Source organism: Schistocerca cancellata, chromosome 2, assembly GCF_023864275.1.
Source record: "Schistocerca cancellata isolate TAMUIC-IGC-003103 chromosome 2, iqSchCanc2.1, whole genome shotgun sequence".
Lineage (NCBI taxonomy): Eukaryota > Metazoa > Arthropoda > Insecta > Orthoptera > Acrididae > Schistocerca > Schistocerca cancellata.
The window spans coordinates 601,114,215-601,133,559 of record NC_064627.1 but is presented as its reverse complement, the minus strand read 5'-3'; the positions used below and the strand labels follow the sequence as shown (position 1 = coordinate 601,133,559).

The 19,345-nt window shown below is 39.6% G+C and overlaps 1 protein-coding gene across 6 annotated transcripts in view; it reads left to right on the top strand.

Moving 5' to 3' along the window:
• The window catches only part of LOC126147227 (uncharacterized), a 92,971-nt gene that overhangs the window by 36,853 nt on the left and 36,773 nt on the right, over positions 1 to 19,345 (top strand). For all 6 annotated transcript variants that reach the window (XM_049915681.1, XM_049915682.1, XM_049915678.1 and 3 more), the window contains exon 2: positions 8,019 to 8,314. In XM_049915681.1, the coding sequence (XP_049771638.1) occupies positions 8,019 to 8,314 (296 nt within the window). The remainder of the gene's footprint in view (positions 1 to 8,018; positions 8,315 to 19,345) is intronic.

Here is a 19,345-nt window from a genome sequence, read left to right as displayed (position 1 = left end):
TGCACATTGATTCTTTCTGACTAGTCTCTTTAAACTTCAGCCTGCTCTTCAGCAGTATTAAATTGTGATATGATTCTACATCTGTACCTGGGTAGGCCTTACAATCCAATATCTAATTTCAGAATCTCTGCCTGACTATGATGTAATCTAACTGAAGTCTTCCTGAACCTCCCAGTCTTTTCCATGTATACATCCTCCTGTTGTGAATTGTGAACAGAGTATTTACTGATACTGTCTGAAATTTATTGCAGAACTCGATTTATCTTTCTTCTCTCTCATTCCTACCAATTCTCCCATAACCCTTTCTTCTGAGACAAACATTCAGTTTGAGAAAGAAACCAAAAAACATAATTCTAGCTTATTACATCAGCATAAACAGCTATTGGTTAAGAATTTTCAACAGTCAGCAGATATATTTACTCTACCCAATTTTAACTCAGTCAATGTGAAATGTCAGCTACCTTTATTGCATCAAAATATTCGAGGCCTGAGAAATAAAATTAATGAATTAATTATCTGCATAGATGAATTAGTCTTCAAACCCAGCTGACATAATCTGCCTCTCTGAACATCGTGTGACCACTGGTATAGAACTTTTAAGTGTTACAGGGTTTAGGTTAGCATCTCACTTTTGTAGATCAGAAATTGAGAAAGGAGGAGTTGCCACATTCATCTGGAACTGTCATAAAGCCGTGCGATATTAGCCGAGCGGTCTGAGGCACTGCAGTCATCGACTGTGCGGCTGGTCCCGGCGGAGGTTTGAGTCGGGCATGGGTGTGAGTGTTTGTCTGTAGGATAATTTAGGCTAAGTAGTGTGTAAGCTTAGGGACTGATGACCTTAGCAGTTAAGTCCCATAAGATTTCACACACATTTGAACTGTCATAAATTTAAGAACATAGACATTCATAAATTTTGCGTAGAACAGCATATGGAAGCATGTGCAACAGAAGTAGAATTTCACAAAAAATCCTTCATAATATTAAGTATATACGAACACCTGCAGGTAACTTTAATCTGTTCGTAAACCACCTTGAAGCTGTACTCTGGCCCATTTAACAACCAAAAACAATGAAATAGTGGTTGCTGGTGATTTCAGTGTAGATTTCCTTAAACAATCTCCCAATAAGAACTTATTTGAGTCAGTAACACTATCATTCGACTTAATTCCCACTGTTAAGTTCCCCACTAGGGTAGCCAATTGTACACACAGCCGTTGATATTATCTTTATAGAAAAGTCCAATGAACAAAATTATATTACAAAACCAATAGTCAATGGCCTCTCAGACCATGACATGCAGTTCCTTCTGTTCAATGTTAATACTGAACAGGATATAAAATCTGTTAAATCTCAGCTCAAGAGGGTAATCAGTAAGCCAAAAATTGATTGTTTTAGGACACTCCTCAGAGACATTCACTGGACTGATGTTTACAGTGCTCATGGCATGAATGAAAAATATAACACTTTTGCTAATAAAGTGCGTACCTTATTCGAACACTGTTTTCCCCCCAAAACTTACCAAGGTTAGAGCAAAGTCTACAAAGAAGCCATAGATTACTCAAGGAATAGGGGTATTTTGTAAAACAAAAAGTAAACTATCTGTCAATCCGAAACAGTTCAGATGTTGATGCTATAGCACATTACAAGGAATACTACAAAATATTAAAGACTGTAATACGGACATCAAAGCAAATATATTACAAGGAAAAGATAGTCATATCAGATAACAAAATAAAGACTATATGGGATATAGTGGAGGAGGAGACCGGTAGAACAGACATGAAGAGGGACAAATAGCATTAAGAGTAAATGATACATTGGTGACAGACGTGTATAGTGTTGCAGAACTTTTTAACAAACATTTTATAACTGTTACTGACAAGATGGGGTTGTCAGGTTCTGTAGATGCTGCTATGGAATACCTCAGACCAGACATTTCAAGTAACTTCCATAATATGAATTTGACCCTCACTACCCCATCAGAAATAATATCAGTCATAAAATCTTTAAAATCAAAAACATCTAATGGGTATGATGAAATATCAACAAAGTTAATTAAAGAATGTGATTCTGAGTTAAGTAACATATTAAGCTATCTGTGTAACCAGTCATGTATCAGTGGAAAATTTCCTGAATGGTTGAAATATGCTGAAGTTAAGCCACTGTTTAAGAAGGGAGATGAAGAAATAGCATCAAATTTCTGTCCAATTTCACCTTTGCCAGCATTCTCAAAAATTTTAGAAAAAGTATTGTACAATCGGCTTTATAACCATCTTATCTCAAATAGCATACTGTCAAAGTCACAGTTCGGATTTCTAAACGGTTCTGATACTGAGAAGGCTGTCTACACTTACAGTGAAAATGTGCTTAATTCATTAGATAAAAAATTGCAGGCAACTGGTATATTTTGTGATCTGTCAAAGACATTTGACTGTGTAAATCACAATATCCTTGTAAGTAAATTAGAATATTATAGTGTAACAGGAAATGCTACAAAATGGTTCAAATCTCGTATCTCTGGCAGGAAACAAAGGGTGTTATTAGGCGCCCCATGCTTTTGGCTGAGATGCTGGATCATTCTACGATACTGAGTGTTTAACCCTCTCCACAAGGCAAGCTGCACGGAGTTATTTTCTGGTACATTATCTGATAAAAGAACTATTATCAACCAAAATTTGGATTGTCGATTCACCTGAGAACAACACCTGTAAAATATTAGAATTAACAGTAGAAAGTTATCAATAATAACTGTCTCTATTCAAAAAAGCTGTACTTCGTCAACTCCATCCTGCAACAGTCATATTTTGGTGTTGTCTAGCCATTGCAGTTGTTTCTTTTTCACAGTGTTGGTGAGGCCTGGTTTCTTTGTGGGCCAACGACCCAGTAGATTCTGTTCAACCAGTCTACTCCAGACTGCCCTTTTCGAAACTTTTATAGCCTCGTCTTTCATCATAGTAGTCAAATGGGCAACTCGTTTTCAGATTTGAGAGACATATGTCTCTGATTTTTCGATCAGTACAAGGAGTGTGGTCCTTTCCTGCCACATCGTCCTACAGTATCTGCTTAGAGAGGTTTTTTATTGTCAATTTTAATTTTCATTTGGTTGATGACAGACTTTGAAATTCTGCAATAGTTGCTATATCTCTCTGGGAATGTGTGTAATGGAGTAACAGTGTTTCTATTTCTCCACATTTTCTTCGAGAAGTGTCTGAAGCCTTGCCCATGCCAAAAGAAGAAAATTTTAAGTTATCATGTCAAACCATGAACAAAAGTTTAAATCCATAGATAAAACTTGGCCAAAGTGTTGTAATAAGAAGTATCATTTACTTTTTTATTATTTTATATACAAAAACTAGTGAAAAACAAGTAGGCAATACTAAAAATGACAATATAGCAACCTGTACTTTTTATGAGAAGAAAGATTGCATAATTTATGAATGACACACAACTCCAGTGCTGCTGCCTTAAAGAATATATATAAAATAATAATACCACCAGTAGCAATATCAAAATAAAACAACTCTTTGAAAACCATTTTGTTTGTTCAAACAGTTGTTGTAAATTATAAATTACATAAATGTGAGCACTGTCCCTAGTAATTTGGCCACATACTGTATAGAATCAAATTTCTCTATTGGAATTAGATCTTTATCTCCAAAGTTTAATGAAAAATTTACTATATTAGTTTAATTTTGTACACAGCATTCTTCTGAGAAAAGTTGCAGGGTAGCCACCATGAGCGCAGTGGTGCAGTCTGACGGAAACTGGTGTGTGGGCAGAGACCAGCTAAGCAAACTTCCTCACTGCGTCATGTCATAAGGTCCACATGTGTGCGTACCTGGCTGTTAGGCTGGATCACCAGTCCAAAGAACTGTGGGTACTGTTTAAAGTTGGGCCTCCACAAACGCACAGGAAGGGTCTGCAGGTATCCAAGAATCTACCAGAAATATCCATGGCGTGTCAAGAAAATCTACTCATGTGTGGCCAGCTAATATGGAAGTAGGCTGTAATGTATACCGTAGCTCTTGCATCTCCAAAGGCTTTCTGTAACACTGGGGGTATTCCCCTTTAATATAATTGCTATTTGTCCAATTGTTCGAGTTTTGACTCTCCTTCAAAAGTGCATTAGCTTTTGCTTTCTGCAGTAGCATTATCAACAAATAACTTTCCATCCTCAGTGCTGTACAAGACCTCATGACATTTTCTGGCAGCCGTGAAGACTGCGGACATTTGTCATTTTTGTCAGATAAGTGGAGTGCTATGATCGGTAAGTGATGCGTAGGCTCTTAGAGGCTGCCCATCTAATAAAACCCCTACGATCAATGAGTGTTAAAGTTCAAGGAAAGTAAAAGCACCTCTCTGTAGCTCTCTGAATCCAGGACCAATGTTTGGGCACATGTTTTGAGTAAGGTTGTCACCTCGCTTTGCCCTGTACTTGTGTAAATTTCATTTTCGACGATGGCATGTTTGCCATTTTAGTGATGCGTTATGCCATTAAAAGCATATTCGAATAATGCTTTAAAATGTAAATGAGTAGTATAGGAGCATCGCTAGAGCTGGGAACTCGTGCCAACAGTGTAGTGTTCCAAAGTAACTGCCAGCCATCGACAGTGTCAACCTACCCTTGTGCCACTTGATGTAACCTACCCTTTCCTTTTGTAATCTTGGCATTCATTATGGAAACTTGCCATTGGTTTTGAAGTTGAGAGGGAGGATCAGCAAGGTACACTCCAATGTTCCAATGGTTTTGTTGTCCTCACTTCCTTTTTATACAAGAGGATTGGATTCACTAATCCCTCTTCATTGCGTGCACACGTCATTACTGAAACTGGACATACCCATCTACTGATCACTTTTCTTCCCCTGATAGTATCACACAGCTAGTGTCATTTTATTGGGATATTTGATTATCTTCACAGCTCTGGCACCGATATGGATCATGCTTCCTGTTGCCTGGCTGGATAACTGGGCATGATGAAGACAATCTCTTGACCCGTAATGAGATGACAATGCCTCATGAATCTGGGATCTCACAGTTACAGCCAATTCGTGGTACTCCTAGCAATGTCAGCCCAGTGTCGCCTCCAACACTACCACTGTTGCTGCATTGGCTAAGAATTGTATTCCAAAGTACCTGATCTGGGATAATGTTACAAAGGTGGAAATATTATGAATTCTGCAGGTCGTCAAAAATAAAGTGCCCCCCTCCCCACTATTTTTACTACAAGCAAACTGGCTGCCTTGTTTCTGGCCATGTTCCCCAATCATATTGTAGCCAGTAATAAACAGTTTGGGTGGACAAGGACATCATAGGGTATCGTTTATGAGTTAGCTCTGCAGTTTAGGAAAAATATTCTCACAGATCTTAAGGAAATGTTCCATTCGTAATCTCATTTGACTATAGCCTTAACAAGCTGGCTGTGTTGCAGCAGATGGATATTGCTCTGATATTGGTACAAAGTAAACAAACAAATTGAAATGCACTACTTTTCCTCTGCATTTCTAGGTCACTGTTGTTGATATGTTGGATGGTGTTAATAAAAAAAGCTTCGCAATATTACACCAATCTGCCTCAAGTATCAGTGGATGGGTCAAATGTCAACTGGGCGTTCTTGAAGGACTTGTCTTGATCTGAAAAGAATTCATGGGACAGTGCATCAACTTTTATTGATATGGGATCTAGTAGTTTGTTTACAATTTGCCTGAGTTTCAGAAACGCTGCCTTAAGACTAACTGTGGTGTTGTACATTTTCTGAGATCGATGTATAATGTGTTGAAGAATGTCACTGCAAGAAGAACTAATTGTAAAAGACTTTAAAGTCTAAGCCCAGAAAACCACTCTTCCCTAAAAAAGTTTAGATTTGTATATTGGCTTGGAAATGAAGATGTAGCTGATTGGAAAGTAGACAACATCCCCTTTCTGAAGACTTGCACAGACAAAGTAAAAGAGCACAAGATTAAAGTAGATACTTATAGCTGGTGAAAAATATTGAAGTAACTTGGAGATCCTACACTGCCAGCTAAAAAATCCTTCTTTGGCTTTGTTTTGGGCAGGTAATGACCTTTTTTAGGGAATTCCAAAGTGTGTTCCCCATGGCACTTTTCCCATTCAATGCTTGTATTTTATTCATGCTGATATGTCAATAGTAGTTAAGCCTGATGTATTATCTGCTGCAAAATCTATATTTGATATAAAATTTGATGACAAAGTTAGTCTCATTCCTGCCAAAGAAATTAACTTAGGTAATATTGTGCTGTCTGAGCTGAAAAAGATAAAACTGCTTGCCGAATATATTTAACTTTCAGGACTGAGCGCAGGGCTTTGTGATCAAAATGTGCTCAAACCACCTCCTAGTCACCTTTGAAGTACAGCATTTATAGATACATAAGCTCTTGTGATCCAGCCGTGATAAACAATAGCCCAAGGACTAGCAAGAGCAGAATGTCATATGCCTTGCAGAAACTCTTTTCTCAGGATTGGATGAGTGCTAAAGACTGTGATAAAGTTAAAAAAGAATTCACACAACTTCTGGGTCAGTAAGAATTTTTGGATCTCCGTGCAAGCCACAAGAGAAGTGAGAAGAGTATCAATCACTTTTAGTGAGGCTTATTGGGTGGTGATACCACTTTCATTTATTTACACAACATATCTGTTTACTCACTCTTTAGATCATAAATCCTGCAAAGGAGACAATAACTTTCTTTTCACTCTAATTCTGAGTTAACACATGTTCAGAAATATAGAAGTTCTTACATTTTTTGTCAGGCTAAAATGCTAAAACTCTGTCAGGGAATTTCACTTTGGGAAACTCAACTACAAAATGATTTTTGTTCTGAGTGTGATACAAACACTCTACCACCAAAAAGTCTCCTTTTATGACACTGGTAGCGCAGCACCCTCAGACTGCCTCGTAATCATCAGAGTAGCGTGGTGCCAGCATCAGACACCAACCATATTCTCACTGGTGTCATCAGGAAACAAATGTTTTGTGGAATGTATTGGGAGACCACAGCAACAGATCTCCCCCCCCCCCTCCCCCTTCCCTCAAATTACACTTGAAGAAATTGTTTTCTGTTACAGTTAGGTATCTGGTCTTCTGTAGACACTTGGCAGCTGGTATTGTTTGGAAGGCACCCCTAACTCCAGGTGATTTCTTTTTCTGCAGTGGTATTTGAAACTGGTTGGTTTACTATTCATGGATTGTTTTAACTGCTGTTGGCTTCTCTTTGCTTATGAAGGCATCTTGTAGTGTGATATTTATGTAATCCAATTTTTTATACATTGTTTGCTAGAGTATAAAGATGCTCCCATGAAGGTTTGCAGGAGAGCTTCTGTAAAGTTTGGAAGGTAGGAGACGAGATACTGGCAGAAGTAAAACTGTGAGTACCAGGCGTGAGTCGTGCTTCGGTAGCTCAGATGGTAGAGCACTTGCCCGCGAAATGCAAAGGTCCCGAGTTAGAGTCTTGGTCGGGCACACAGTTTCAATCTGCCAGGAAGTTTCATATCAGCGCACACTCCGCTGCAGGGTGAAAATCTCGTTCTGGACTTACTGTACTGTTTTTCTCTTGTCTGTTATCATTCAGCATGCATCCATTTCTGTAGTTGTTTATCAGCAAAATTCTGACCTGTAAGTCTTGTACTTTTGCAAGATTATCTGTGTGCAACCAAAGACAGGTTTCTATATACGTGAGATGTTGATTGGTAAATAATTAACAAAACCTGGAGTAACTTGACAAGCACTATCCTTCAAGCTCCCTGCAGTCTGAGCAATATTCCTGTCCATGAGCTTCATGCACTCTCTGCAAAGCTGACCACTGCTTTAAAAAATTTACTGTGATGCTGAGAAATTCCATTTCTTATCAAGAATGACATCCATATTGTGTGTGTGTGTGTGTGTGTGTGTGTGTGTGTGTGTGTGTGTGTGTCATTTCTTCAAATTCAGAAATTATGTAATTAATTGAATAGTGTAAGTAATTTAAATAATTTACTTACAGTCATTAATAATCTTCCTGAACAGATGACATAATCCGTACCAGCAGATTGTGCCATCCTAAACTGCATGGCAGTAGAAAATGTACACAAGATGAGAGGGGCCGCAGTAGGAGCCGCAGTCGCAACGCATGTAGAGGCCAGCAGTGGCGTCTAGAACGAGGTCGACAGCAGCATTTAACTGATAACCTGCCCCCACGATCAAGAAGCAGGAGCCAGGCCTCATACAGAAGTAACAGTCCAGTTCCATCACTGCTTTCTGTACCAGTTGTTCCACCTCGAGGCAGAAGTCGACCACGTCAAAATTATTCATTTTGCAGTCAGGTTAGTTAAAATAATTTTCATTCTTCAATACATCTGTATGGTGCATGTCTGCTTCTTTATAAAGGCAACAATGTATTGTTAGTGACTGCATACTGAAATTTTTTCTGTCGCTCTTGAAACCATGAAAACGATACCGCTCCAGCCTTCACTTCCTCTCACATGCTCTCTTTAGTGTTACCACTCGTCACCTATTCAGTCTCACCGCCCTTTCCTCCTATCTCAGTAGCCCCTCGTAGTGCCCACAACCATTTGCTACACATTTCAAAAAACTCGCAAATGGGGCAATCTACCGGAACAAGTATGTTTCAAATTTCACTCTGTCTGTTTAAACTCGGGGTCTCCCATTGATTGTAGTCCAGCATACAGCATCCACTGTGCCATCCATCTGTCAGTCTGTAGCTCATTGCTTTCACATACCTAGTTATTAAAAAATTCATGATTTATGTGACCACTGCCACTTCTTCAAAATTGTTCTTCCTCTGCCACACTAATACCCGTCACAATCCGCCTCATCCAGGAATTTAAAGAATACCGATTGGCATACCTTCATTATTTCTTTGAATCTGATCCTTACTCCCAAGGAGAAGTGAACATATCCTCTGACGTACCTCTACTGTGATACTATTTGTGACTAAACATCACTCAGTTTGACCGCACCATAATTATTGAAGAACTAGAGCAAAACACTTTGCCTCAGCCTCAGTGTCTGGAACTTAAACTCCTGCCTTCCACTGCCATGAAAGAGGAATAGAAGTATTCATCTACACCTAAATTCTGAGCATTATGTATCATATAGTGACCAATACAACAAATGGGATTTCTCATGGCAAAAAAGTTTTCCCAAGACCAAGATCACTATGGACCTGAAAATGAAGCAATTATTTATGAAATAGTTTTCGTTTATTTTTGTAAAATTCATATCTAAGTTTTGTTTGAAAGAGGGGGACATACAAATTTAAGAGGATGTGACACTACATGCCTGAAGATAAAGCCTTAGTGCTTTAAAATTGATTATTACAAAAAATTGGTGATTGGGGAGCTTTGTAAATTTTGCTTTTTACGAAAACAACAACAGTGCTCTCTCTCTCTCTCTCTCTCTCTCTCTCTCTCTCTCTCTCTCTTTCTTCTTTTTCTTTAATGGTCTTTGTAGTTTTCTACTTTCAACTCTATTTAAGCTTTAAACAAGTGATTGTATCAGATGAGAAATGACAGCATTTTCCTGCCAATGAACTGAATGCTTTTCTGGTTGAATTCATTTTTTTTACTTTTTTTTCTTCTTTTTTTTCTTTTCCCAACCAGTTTGATAGTTACAAACTCTGCAGAATATCAATGTCAACCTTTTGTAGGCACTCAGTCATGCAACCCATACTGTCCAGTGCTACAGATGAAAGTGATAAGATGCTTAACACAGAAATAGAACCAAAAATAACTCGGTTCGCATGTCAGGGGAAGAATTTAGATGCTGACACAATATTTTGACAGGTTTTGTTTTCTGATCACTATAGTGCAGAACACAAACATTAAATTGGCAATTGGCAGCAAACATGAGCATAGGTAGCATTGAGATTGCCAGAGGGAGGGTGAGGAACAGTGCTTGGAAATAAGCACCACCTCCCAATCTCAGGGCAGCCAGCCTACAACAATGTAATGTGTTTCTGCGAAGGCAAAACTGGAACATGGTCGTAGTGATCGTTGTCAGCCCCTTCTGGTATTGTGAGGATCATAATCAGACTCCGTGTTGGACCAGGATTAGTCTCTTCACTCAATTAAAAATAAGAAAATATCAAGTAATGCACAACACAAAGCACGTGGTAACAGTTACCAGGGAACTGCGTGCTAAGGTTGGCAGTATCAGAAATGAGATGTTGTAGAGTAACATATAACTTTGGTGAAGAGGTTTGTTGCACAGGCATTTTCAAACCAATAACAGATGATAATTGCCACTATAAGAAATTTATTTTCGTAATGAATTATTATAACCTACTGTGTGTATGTATGTTTCATAGATGCACATGTATTAACGAATGGATGGATATTGTGTATGTGCAAGCCAGCATGACACTGAACATCGTACCATGTCCGCGGTACCTGCTGGTTGAATGGTTTATTCCATGTTGTTGGGTCCTGCCTTAGAGATGTGGTGTGAGTCATGTAGGAAGAGTGGCCATGGCAATGCCTGTGACATAACACGGACAAAAGAAAACCTGTTATAAATACAGTTGGAATCAGTTGAATAAAACATGCCATTTCTGGACGTAGTCCTTATTGACATAAATGTGATGTTCCAAATACTGAAGCAATTTCATGATTCATGATCACTGTAAATGAGAGTATTACATATTGATATGTTGTTTATGTGAAGCCTTGTATTTATTTTGAGAATTGGATATTACTTTTGTACTCTTAACTTCCAACAGTAATTGCAGCACTTCGATAAACGAAGTTTGATCAGAGAAGGTTGGCAAGTGTGCTGCAGTAATAATCTGAACAAGATAGAAAAACAGAAAGTCATAGCTCCCATCAAATTTTACTTCGCTACCCAATATCACGGTAAGAAGCCAGCAGAACATTGCATGTAGTGACTGATGACAACAACCCAGAACAAATATGGCTGAGAGTAAACAGAAGTTATGAAGAATAGTAAATAACAAGAATAGTAAACAGAAATTTTAAAGAGAATTGATGAATTTTGAGTACAGAGATTTACTAGAGTTGATATCTGTTATCAATAGTAATGAAGATCAACAGCAAAGATTACACTGCAGTTCAGACTCAAATTCTAGCACTGAGAATGAAGAATTTTGAAGCTGTTTGGGTAGTCGATGAATAATTATTAACTAAAATTACAACAGAGAGGAAAATTACTAGTCCATGAGATGGAAGATATTGACTGATTAAAGAAGGCTTCTGTCGTATTAATCCCACGACCAATCTACAAGAGCAGTCGTGGATTGCAGTTGCAGCTCATCAGCCTGCAATGGCAGCAGTGTCAACAGCACACTCACATTTGGTGACACAGCACAATCTACAGATGGATTCAGCTTCCAGTCGGCATCTACACATGGCTAGATTCTTGTGAACTGTATAAAATGTGAGGTGAGTAGTTTCCAAAAGATTTTTGGGGGTGGTGTTTGTGTTTGGGGGGGGGGGGGGGGGGGGAGGGGGGCGGCAAACTGCAAGTGATTTTGCAACCAGAGTTTGTGGCTGTACTACAGCATCATACCTAGCTTTTTTACAATATTAAGCCAAGGTAAATAAATGTTTTATTGTAGATGTTGTTTGTCTGTGGCAACAAGAAAAATGGTTATGTATGTGCCTATGTGGTTTAGAACATTGAAGTACACAATTGAGTTATGACCTAAAGGAGCTAACTGCTAGTATAGAAACAATAAATGTGACAGGAGACAACACTAAAAGCAAATTAAAACATGAGATAAAAAACCAAACAAGAAACTTGCACAAATGCCACACTCAAACAGCCTATCAGTGCGCCATGTTAGGAAAAGCGAGAGATCCACAGTAACATATTGCAGTTACAGACAAAACTTTCTACCTTACTGAGGAGCTAAATTTGGAAATTTGGAACAGTGCAATTTAGTCCAAAATGAAGTGAATGAGCAATTTAGAGATGCGAAGAAGGAATTGAAACAATTAAAAGAATTAACTGGGCAGGCATTCAACACAATACATGTACAAATCTCAGGCAATCAAGTAATGTTGAGAATGTTGGCATAAAGCAAAGATTCACATGTGGCCACAATTTCAGGCTCCACACTTGTTAGTTTGGAGGTGCCAGTAGTTGACATAGTCTGTAATAAAGTAAGACATCAGAGTGAACTGTCTGTAGATACAGCTCATTCTAATGCAGAAACAGGTAGAACAGAGTGTGAACTACCAAAAATTTGGGATGAGTTGACTTCAGCTAAGGAAGGAATCTCAAGAAGGTACATAATTAAGCTATGATACACTGGCACAGATAGTGAGGAAGGATCGGAAGAAGCTATTGGTGCCCTAATGACAGAAGTTTATGACATAACAAATTCTTAAGAAGTAGATTTCGAGCAAACATTTGTGTGTCCCAGAAAGTGTACTGAAGTACTCTGTGGACGGAAACCTAGCTTTGAAAGGTACTTTAACTGTAATGAGTATGCTGATGAAGATTTTAAGCCTTAAGCACAGGTTTATTGGAGAATGGGATATGAGCGGATGTACCAAAGCACATTTAGTGTGTCGTCTTCTTCTTCTTTTTTTAAAAAAAAGAAGTATTTGAAGGAGAATATTGATTTGAATGGAGCATTATTCCATGAAAGTGTATTATGTAAGCTGTTGCACTTCTTCTTATCTGTGGAAGCTGTAAGGTTTATAAGCAATATATGCTGTGTAATTTTAGGCATGCTACTTTATGTAGGTGTTTGGTGCTGAAGAGGAAGAAGTGTACCGTTTGGTGAAAGAATCAGAAACCTAAATTTAAGATGTGTATATTGCTCAAATCCTGGAGCCGGTTCAGTTATTTCATGCCGAGGATACCAGAGGGCATGCCTCATGTTGTGTGCCTCTTGAAAATCTGTATCTGAAGTGGAAACATTTTTATGTAATTTTCAATGTAGGTTAAGATTTTGTGAATTTATTTACTTACCTGAGGCAGTGGCATTATCTACACAGTTATTTGTTTATTTTTGGAGAACAATAATAGCGAGAATAGTGTTAAGATGAATTTGTGTCACTGTGTATTGTTAGCAGACTGCAGAAAATAAAAGATGGGCTGAAAACTGATGAACATTTGGTAAAAGTAATAAATTTGTGGACAGAAGATGTTAGTAAAGGATAAAAAGAACTGGTTCTTCAGAGTGGATAAATTATTTTGGAGACTGTGTGTACTGAATAGTAGTAGAGGATATGATTCGGGGTATGGACATTTTGGTATATGGTAGAGTATGCTATGACAATTATATTATTCTAGAAATCAAGGTAGAGAAGTAAAAATGATATTAATAAGTTATGACTTTGGTCCGAATGTTAAAGAAAATAATGGATAGATAAATTATTCATCGTATCCAGAGATTCCTAAACCATTACATGATTTAACAGCAGCAGATAAATTTTTTTTTGTCGTTCACCAAAGGACAGAGTTGTGTTTCTTATATATTTAGAGATCGTGTGGCTTGTATTTTTGTTTTTGGTGGTTAATTTTCACAGACATCTATTTTTCTCAAAACTTTGTTCCTTTGCTTTGGGCTCATGTGGTTCTGTGTCTCCATTGTCTAAGAGAAAGGCAGGTGTGTGGTAAGGATCGAGGACATGTTGGAGCACCAGTTACCACTTACAGAGTTCTGAGAAAGTGATGTCTGGGGAAGAATCCAGATACCATGTGTGACGAAACAGGCACCAAGGAGGGACCGATGACCGTAGCAGTCTGGTCCCTTTAATCCCCACAAACCAACCAAGGCACCAAGGTCACGGCTGTCATGTTGTAGAGTATGTTCTGCAACGCACTATTGTGCAATGCCAGCATGCAAACTCAGCCTACGCCCTTTCGTCCTAATTGATGACTTGATGGAAGCCATGCCGATATAAAAGGCCGCACAGTGTTTACATAACAGCTGGTATATGGTTGATAGATTCCATGACAGAATGGACCTCATTTCAGGGCATGATTTTAGGAAGTCATAGCCTAGTTGAAGTACCTGATTAATACGTCCAAGACCATGATAGTATTGAGCCACCAGAGGTGTACTCAAAAGTGGTTTGTTTGTTCGTTTTTTTTCCCCCCCAGCAGTGCCCATATTGGATGTGATGGCCCAGGAAATCTGCTTTTGACTAGGCTGGTGGCGTAATCATGTACGGAGAAGGCTGAGGTGAGAATGGCTTTGTTGTGCAGTAAAGTGTCTACATCTGAACAAATACTTTTGCCTTGAATTCCAAGGCTGTATGAAGGGAACGTTTTACATGGAAACGATGGCAACTGTCGAAATGGAAGTATTGTTCTTCGTTAGTAGGTTTAATGTGAACAGTAGCTGACCTACGGTAAAGATGAGACCAGTGTCAAGGAAAGAAGCATGGGATTTGGAATAGGACCATGTGAAATTTAATAGGGTGAATATATTAAGAGATTCCAGGAATTTTAAAAGGTCAGCCTCACCATGAGTCCATGTGGCAAAGATGTCAATCAATTGCTCTAAAACAAATCAAGCTTGATTATGGTGAGCAGGAAGGATGTCGTAGGTTTAGAGTAAGGTGAGTGCTGTCTGAGGTAATGTTGAGCAGCAGACAGACCATGTACATGGTATAGAGAAAGGTGGCATCACTGGTGACAAGCAAGTTGTGTGGTGGGAGTGGGATGGACACAGATTTCAGTGATCTAGGAAATGATTGATGTTTTTGATATAGGAGGAAAGTCTCTGAGCTATGGGTTGCAAGTGTTGATCGACTATGGCAGATATAAGTTTGGTGGGTGCTTTAAAGCCAGCAACTATGGGACGGCCAGGGTGATTGTGTCTGTGGGTCTTAGGAAGAAGGTAAAAGGTGGGGTTCTATCGTCTGGGGTGTTAGTCCTTGTGAGGAATCTGAGGTTTTAAGGAGGTACTGCAGGTCAGTTTGAATCACGAGGATGGGGTCTTGATGGCAGGTGCTGTATGTAGAGGTGCCAGACAGCTTTGGTCAAGTGCCATAGTGGTAGATCCCTTGTCTGCTGTGATGCTAATGATGGAGCCATCAGTTTTTAGAAAACAAAGAGCCTGGAGTTGTGCAGAGGATGGATTAGGGTCATGAAGCAATGCTGGATATGAGGAATTCTTGGAAGGGATGATTTTGAGGTAGTGGTGGTGGATGAAGTTGGGACTGTAGTTGGAACTGTTAAAGGTAGGCTTCAGTGCCAGATTTGCTATTGGAATGGTTTAGGGATTTGGCCACAAATGATATTTCCAGTTGTCATTACTTGTGAAGGAAAGTAGCTCCTTCACACAGCACAATTACATGGATGTTTAGGGCTGAAAATGAGACCCATGTGTAGTGCAGATAATTCAGGTGGTGAGAGTGCTTTAGACGAAAAGTTGAGAACACTGTATGAGTTATTGGTCTGGGAGACGGTGGTGAAGGCCAAGCTTGGCTTGTAGCAGAGGAGTGGTGGATGATGGTTTAAATGTTTAGGAAGCTGCAGAGGGGCAAAAAGGGAAGCACCACAGTTGAGGTAGTTTAGCAGAAAGTGGGTTAGCTTTTTGAGGTGAAGTCTGACATGTTGTTGCAGTCTGAAATTGGCTTGGTGGATGAGACCATATAAGGGAACATGACAGGCAGATCACTGCAGGATTTTGTGAAAGGAGAGAAGTCTGATGGAGTGGAAATTGGTAGATGAGGCATATAGGTCACAGATTAGCAGAATAAGTGCAGTAGGATTACATCCGAAAATGGGGACTTTTAATGTTAGGCCTTGGGGAGTCACTCCAAGGGACAAGTAGGTTTCAAGAAACAGAATGTGGGACCTTAGTTCCAATAGTGGAAATGCATGTTTTCAAAAGGAATGGATGTAATATGTGATGGGATTCCTCATGGTGAGGGAGGTTGGTTTGGAGTGTTAGAGATGGTGGGAGTGGCAAAGAAGAGAAGCAGAGCATAGAAAAACAGAAGAAAAGCAAGGAGAAGAGTGCAAAAATTGGAAAAATTCATATGAAAATTGTGAGAACAGACAAGGGTTAAAGAGAGCTAATGAACGGGTGAGAATGTCTCAACAGAAACGTGCCCTATTATGATATTCGAAAAAAGATTGGGAAAAAAATTATTGGGAAAGTCTTGAGAAGAGGCAAAATTTAAAAAACTGGACTAACAGAAACAGAAAGCCATTGGAGAACATTTAATCTATCGTGTTTGGAAAATTACTTGAAATTAGAGATGGTGGTAAAAGTCAATCACAGTGGTCTGACAAAAAAAAAGCCACAAAACATGAAACAATTATGTAAAGAACAATGGACCCACCCATGTTCATGGAAATCACTACTTGAAAAGATTTAGGGGCCAGATGTTGGCTAATTTAGCTGGTACAGATAATTAAACATGCGGACTAGCACATAAGGTAGAAAATGGATGGTAGTTTGAACACAGATTGATAAGAGTTACATGAGAAGGAGTGATGGCCACACAGGTTAATATATCAACAAAATAGATTTAGAAAAAATATAAGTAATTGAATAGATAAAGTCTACTCACCAAGTGGCGGCACAAGAACACACACATGTAAAAGGTATTAAAATTTGCTAGCTTTCGGAGCCAGTGGCTCCTTCTTCTGGCAGGAAGGTTGAAGGAGAAGAGGACTGGTGAGGTTTAGGGAAATGGGTAGAGTTCAGAAAAGTCACCCAGAACTCCAGGTCAGCAGAGACTTACCAGACAAGATGAGAAGGAAAGACTGATTGATGAAGGCTGCATCAGACACGATTAGAAAAGCTGAGACATTAATAGTGGAAGATAAGGTAATATGAAAGACAGAGAACTGCTAGAACATAAAGCACAATTTAATAAGAGCAAAAAGCTAAGTGCATTGTATATGATAGAGGCAGGAGGGAGACGGCAGAAAATAGAAATGAAAAATGCAAAAAAAATTAAAGGTGTGAAGAAAGGATTAGGTGCTGTGAAGAACTGAAGAGACAAAAGAAATTAACAGAAATTAAGGCCAAGTGGGTGGCAAAAATCTTGGCCAATCTCCTGAACATCCTCCAGCATTTGCCACCACCTTCCAGACCAATAACAACACACTAGCACAAAAACCCGTCACATTAGTACTATGTTCTCAACCTCTTGTCTAAAGCACTCTCACCCCCTGAATTATCTGTACTATCAAAGGGACTCATTTTCAGCCCTAAACGAGCATTTAATTGTGCTTCTTTCATGAATGCATAATCCCAAGGACTAGTCACAACAGCACAGTGTCCTTAACCTTTCATCTAAAGCACTCTCCCCTCCTGAATTATCTGTATTATCTAAGGACCTCACTTTCAGCTCTAAACCTGCATTTGATCACGCTGCTTTGGTGAAGAACCTCCATTCCTTCACACATAATATTCATTGGAAATATCACTTTGCAACCCAACCCCAAAACCTTTACAACTGCAAACCTGACATTGAACCCTGTCTTGAACAGTTCAGACCACGATCCCAACTTGATCCACCATCACTACCTCAAAATCATCCCTTCCAAGAATTCCTCACACCCAGCATTGCCTCACAACCCTTCCTCAGGTTCCTACAACATGACCCTAACTTGTTGTCTACAGAACTCCAGGATCTACATTTCTTAAAAGTTCATGACTCCATCATTATACTCCCAGCAGACAAAGGATCTAAACTGTAGTACTTGACCGAAAGGGCTATGTTTGTGAAGATCTGCGCAAGCTGTCCGACACCTTTACATACAGTGTCTGCCATCAAGAACCCATCCATTTGATTCAAACTGACGTGCAGACCCTCCTTAACACCTCATTCCCTTCACAAGGACTGCCACCTCAATCCATAGAACTTCTCACCCCACCCAAACCATGCACCCCCACCTCTTACCTTCTTCCTAAGATCCACAATGGCCATCCATGATGGCCATCCTATAGTTGCTGGATTCAAAGCACCCACTGAACGTATATCTGCCTTAGTTTATCAACACCTGCAACCCATAGTACAAAAACTCCCCTCCTACATCAAAGATACCAACTGTCCTAGATCGTTTGAAATCTGTGCCCATCCCAGTCTCACCACATACCTTGATTGTCACCATTGATGTCACCTCCATCTATACCAACATCCCCCACATACATGGTATGTCTGCTGCTGAACATTTCTCAGTCAGTGCCCACCTGATTCCAAACCTATGACATCCTTCCTACTCACCTTAATCAGCTTTATACTGTCAACAACTACTTCACCTTTAGGGGGCAGACATAGAAACAGATCAGGGTTACGGCCATGGGAACCAGGGTGGCTCCTTCCTGTGCCAATCTTTTCATGGGTTGCTTGGAAGGGGCTTTCCTGAGATCCACAAGTCTTCAGCCCCTGGTTTGGTTTAGATACATTGATGACATCTTTACCATATGGACTCATGGTGAGGCTGACATGCTAAAATTCCTGGAATCTCTTAATACCTTCTCCCAGTTAAATTTCACATGGTCCTATTCTGAAGGCCAGCTATACACTTCTGTCCACATTGAACCTACCAACAAACAAAAGTACCTACATTTTGACAGTTGCCAGCCTTTCCATGCCACACGTTCCCTGACATACAGCCATGGCATCCGAGGCAAACCTATTTGTTCAGATGCAGACTCTTTACAGCAATACATCATCATTCTCACCTCAGCCTTCACTGCTCATAATTACCCCACCAGCCTAGTTAAAAAGCAGATTTCCCTGGCCATCACTTCCAATCCTGGTACTGCTGATCCCTCCACAAAACAGCTTTGGAGCACACCATTGGTGACTCAGTATTATCCTGGTCTGGAATGTGTTAATCAGCTACTTCGACAGGGCCATGACTTCCTAAAATCATGCCTTGAAATGAGATCCATTCTGTCAAAAATTTTGCTCTCCACACCTAGAATAGCTTTCTGTTGCCCTCCCAGTCTCTGCAGTATTCTTGTCAGACCATATACTCTTTCTGCACCCATCTCCCTACCCTATGCCTCCTATCTCACGACTGTCACCACTGCAAGACTTGCCCTATGCACCCTCCTACCACCACCTATAACAGCCCTGTAACCGGCAAAACATATATTATCAAAGGGAGAGTCACCTGCGAAACGACACGTCATATACCACCTATTATGTAAACACTGAACAGCCTTCTACATCGGAATGACTACCACCAATTTATCAATTAAGATGACTGTGCATAGGCAGAGAGTATATACTGGCAACTTGCAACACCCTGTTGCAGAGCATGCTCTACAAAATGACATTTGTGACATCGACGCCTGTTTCACCATACGCACCATCTGGATTCTTCCCCCAGACATGAGTTTCTCAGAACTCCGCAGATGGGAACTAGCACCACAACATGTC